This window comes from Eurypyga helias, unplaced genomic scaffold, assembly GCF_000690775.1.
Source record: "Eurypyga helias isolate BGI_N326 unplaced genomic scaffold, ASM69077v1 scaffold852, whole genome shotgun sequence".
In the NCBI taxonomy this organism is placed as follows: Eukaryota; Metazoa; Chordata; class Aves; order Eurypygiformes; family Eurypygidae; genus Eurypyga; species Eurypyga helias.
This window is the reverse complement of record NW_010236356.1, coordinates 47,484-51,143: the sequence shown is the minus strand read 5'-3', so window position 1 is coordinate 51,143 and position 3,660 is coordinate 47,484. Positions and strand designations below refer to the sequence as shown.

The 3,660-nt window shown below is 39.6% G+C and overlaps 1 protein-coding gene across 1 annotated transcript in view; it reads left to right on the top strand.

The window, feature by feature from the left end:
* The first annotated feature begins 1,630 nt into the window (after positions 1 to 1,630).
* The window catches only part of RNF145 (ring finger protein 145), a 36,559-nt gene continuing 34,529 nt past the window's right edge, over positions 1,631 to 3,660 (top strand). Inside the window, exon 1 of the mRNA XM_010147037.1 lies at positions 1,631 to 1,823. Coding sequence (XP_010145339.1) covers positions 1,640 to 1,823 — 184 coding nt within the window. The 5' untranslated portion in view covers positions 1,631 to 1,639. The remainder of the gene's footprint in view (positions 1,824 to 3,660) is intronic.

The following is a 3,660-nucleotide window of genomic DNA, read 5'->3' as shown; positions in this document are numbered from 1 at the left end:
TGACAAGCAGCAGCCCTGTAACTTGTGGTTTACTGAGCCAAATTTCAGTTTTAATCTGTCCTGACTTTTTGAGCTGAATTCATTTTACGTCGTCATGCCTTGACAAGTGTTAGAGTGGCTTTGGGTGTGCACGTGAACGATTTATGGTAGCATCTTGGCCATAGCAACAGAAATAGAACTTCACGTGAGGGTTGTGTGTCACCATAGAAGAAGGAAGATCTTTGTTGTTGTTGTTGTTTCTGTATGGAATCATGGCTTCATTTTATGCTGTACTTCCATGTTGACTTGCCAGTATAAAAACTGCATAAGTGCAAAAACTTGTAAAGGTACACGAGGGCAATATGAATCAAGTCCTGTAAAACTTTAAATAAAAAGTGCAGCTCCACGTGCAGATTTTTCTGTTTCTTTGGTCAGGATGCAGTTCTTTCCAATTGTCCTCCTAATAATTGGGATTGGGAGCATTTTCTTAAATCTGACCTCAGTAGGGACTGATTGTGCTGCAGGTGATTGTTCTTAATTGTTCGAGTAGCTGCTAGTGGATAAAAATTTGCTGGATCATCCCTACCTTTGCCTTGAATACTTCAACTGCACTTCTGTAATACACTGTGTCTAAGTGATGGCTCACAAATACACCCTGGGGTGAATGCTATCCCTGGGGTGGGCAGCTGGCATGGGGTAAAACCAGCACATTTCATTCAGGAGCAACTGTCAATCTTAGCAGAAGGCAGTGCTCTGTCAGGATGTGGAAACCTACCCTTTTGCTCTTCAAAATGATCCTGTTGGTGATTAGATCTCTTCTGAGATGCTCTTGTGGACCAGCATTTTTTTCCTGTTAAAAAAAAAGTGTCCTTCATTGTCTTGTGTCATTCATCTCTGATCACAAACTCCAAAATCAAATTATGTTGTAGTACTCTGAGTGAGGGTACGGTCTTTTGTTTGTATGATTCCTTGCAGCGAATTGCATTAAAATTAGTAGAATAGTTGCATTACTGGTCCTAATCTTTGAAACACATAGCCCTCAAATTCCATAAATACATAAATTTGTCAAGTTAATGAATGCCATAAATGCTTTTCTTAAAAGCTTAGATATGGGAAAATTATTTCGATTTGCTTTGAGGAAATGAATCTAAAACATTTTAAGAACTCTTTAGTTGGTGGTTATTTCATTTGAGAGGTATAGAAAATAGTGTTAAGCTAAATGGAGGTAGTGTCTGACTTTTGTTGGTGTTTGCTTTTAAAACTTACTGGGTATTTGCTTTCTAAAACTTACGATGTTAATGTACCTTGTAAACTGGGGTCTTTGGATAGGGTCTTAAATTAGTGCAAATAAGAATGAAGGTTTATCTGGTGCACATACTTTGATCATTTTTATTTTGTTAACCTGCCCCCTTCCCCATTTTGCTGTATTGCTGTGGAAAATTTGATAGCAAATTGACCTTTATATAGCAAAAATAGAAGCTGTCCTGTCTGGATTTGTATTTAACTCAGTTGATTCGTTCAGTCATTTGTGGCCACACAGGAAGCCTCATTCATATGATCATAAAGCCTAATAGCTGTTTGTAGAGTGAAATTGATCTGATTACTCTTCTCTGTCTTGTGCTGTTTACAGTCTGCTGACAAGTCACAGGAAGGAAAGAGAATGGCTGCAAAGGAGAAGTTGGAGGCAGTATTAAATGTGGCCCTAAGGGTCCCAAGCATCATGCTGTTGGATGTCTTGTACAGATGGGATGTCAGCTCATTCTTCCAGCAGATCCAAAGAAGTAGCCTGCACAACAATCCTCTCTTCCAGTACAAGTACTTGGCCCTTAATATGCATTATGTAGGTAAGTGCGCATGTATTCAAGAGAAAATACTACTGTAGTAAAAACTCTTTTGCTTCTAAGAATTTGGTAATACTATGATAATGATTACAACAAATAGCAGGGTAATATAATTACAGTTCTGCTTAGGGGTCAGTTTACATTGGCAGTAAAGAAATCTTGCCTAGGGTCTTCTACTGAACTTTTTTTTTTAGCTTCAGTATGTAAATAGGGTAAACCTGGTGTCTGGAAACACCATCGATGCCCTGAAAGAATAGCACAGTGACTTTGGCCTGTGTCTGACTGACAGGAAGGTGGCTGTAAAATGCTGAGTGGACAAGGAGTATTGTAACTTATATCATTGGCATTAAACAACAGACTAGGGAAAAGGTTGCCTAGTTTGGGCTGTGACCACGGCACCAGAAGGTTGCCTTTCACTGCTGCATGGATGTGGCTCTTCTGTTTACAACTTTGTGAACACTATGTATGCTGTGAGTGAATTAGGGCAGGTAACAAGTCCTTGTGTTGCAGATAAATGGACAGAATTACTAACATAGCTCAGGGAGCTGAGGTTTGAACCTTGGCCTGCAAGTCTAGCTCTGGAATGCTAGATGTCTGTTTTTAGGAGATGAAAGGATTGATCTTCTGGACCTGCTCTCCAGGTGGGTATGTGATTAATCTAGTGACTGCACAGGTAGTTAATTAGGGGTTGGATCCAGGGTGTTGAGGTTGATGGCCAGTGATGATCTGCATGAGTACTGCCTAGCTTGGAGAGAAATGGCTAGCATATAATTTTCCCACTCTGCAGTGTTCCTTCTTTGTAGATGGCTTTGGAGGGTGAAGATGTACTGCAGTCAGCTGAAGGAAAAACCCTTTAGTTAAGTAGTTAGAGGACTCTGTTTTTCTGAAGTTGTGTATCCAGGTTTTTAATCCTGACTTCAGAAGTGTTGGCATGTGACTTTTCTGTTTTAATCTAATAAAAGTCTATTGTCTGGAAATTATTTACTGCCTTTAAAAACACACATGGTTTTCTTTGTTATGGCTCCGCTGTACTCCTGCTGGGATAACAATGTACTTATAGTGCAAAAAGCTGGTGTTACACTTCTATGCCCTCTTCTGTGGTTTGTGGGAGAGAGTATGTGGGAGAGAGTATGTGTGTGTTGCTGGTGAACATGACACAGGACCGTGGTGGCATGTAACTACCGCTGGCTTTCTCATGCACTTGTATGCACACAAGAACCTTTTAGGAATTAGCTTATCCGATCAGTATCTTGTAATACAGAACTAAGCTGTGCAATAGGTGTATACCCTGGCAGGTGGGTAGTTTCCAGTTGTGACACAGCCTCTCTTTATGGTCATTTGATAATCTTGTCCTTGTTTAAATACATTGAGATAATCAATAAAAAGCAGCACAGAGAGGGTAGGTATTGTTACCAAAGTATATCCCACCTGGATGCTATTTTAGTACTAAACCAATGGATTCTGACTTTGTGCTCCTGATACAAGTGGTACTTTTGTGCTGGTGCACAATCACTCAGCAGTTCTTCTGCTTTTACTTTTGCAGTATTGAGCGTCTGTACTTTTACTGCTCCAACTGGTAGTTGCTGATCCAGAAGAGCCTCTAAATCATCGCACAAGTTGCTTGTTTTAAAAGATTTTTCAGACAGTTTTCAGTGACAAAACTTTGCTAGTACTTTTCAAAGAGTTGATTTGTTTCAGTTCCTTGGTTGGTGGGGTGTTCTTTAAGCTGTGCCAGTGTGAGAGTGGGCTAAATCAATTTGCATGCCTACACAAGATTTTATATAGATTTAATTGCATCAGTTTACAGTATAAACTTAATTAAAATGATGTATCAAAATAT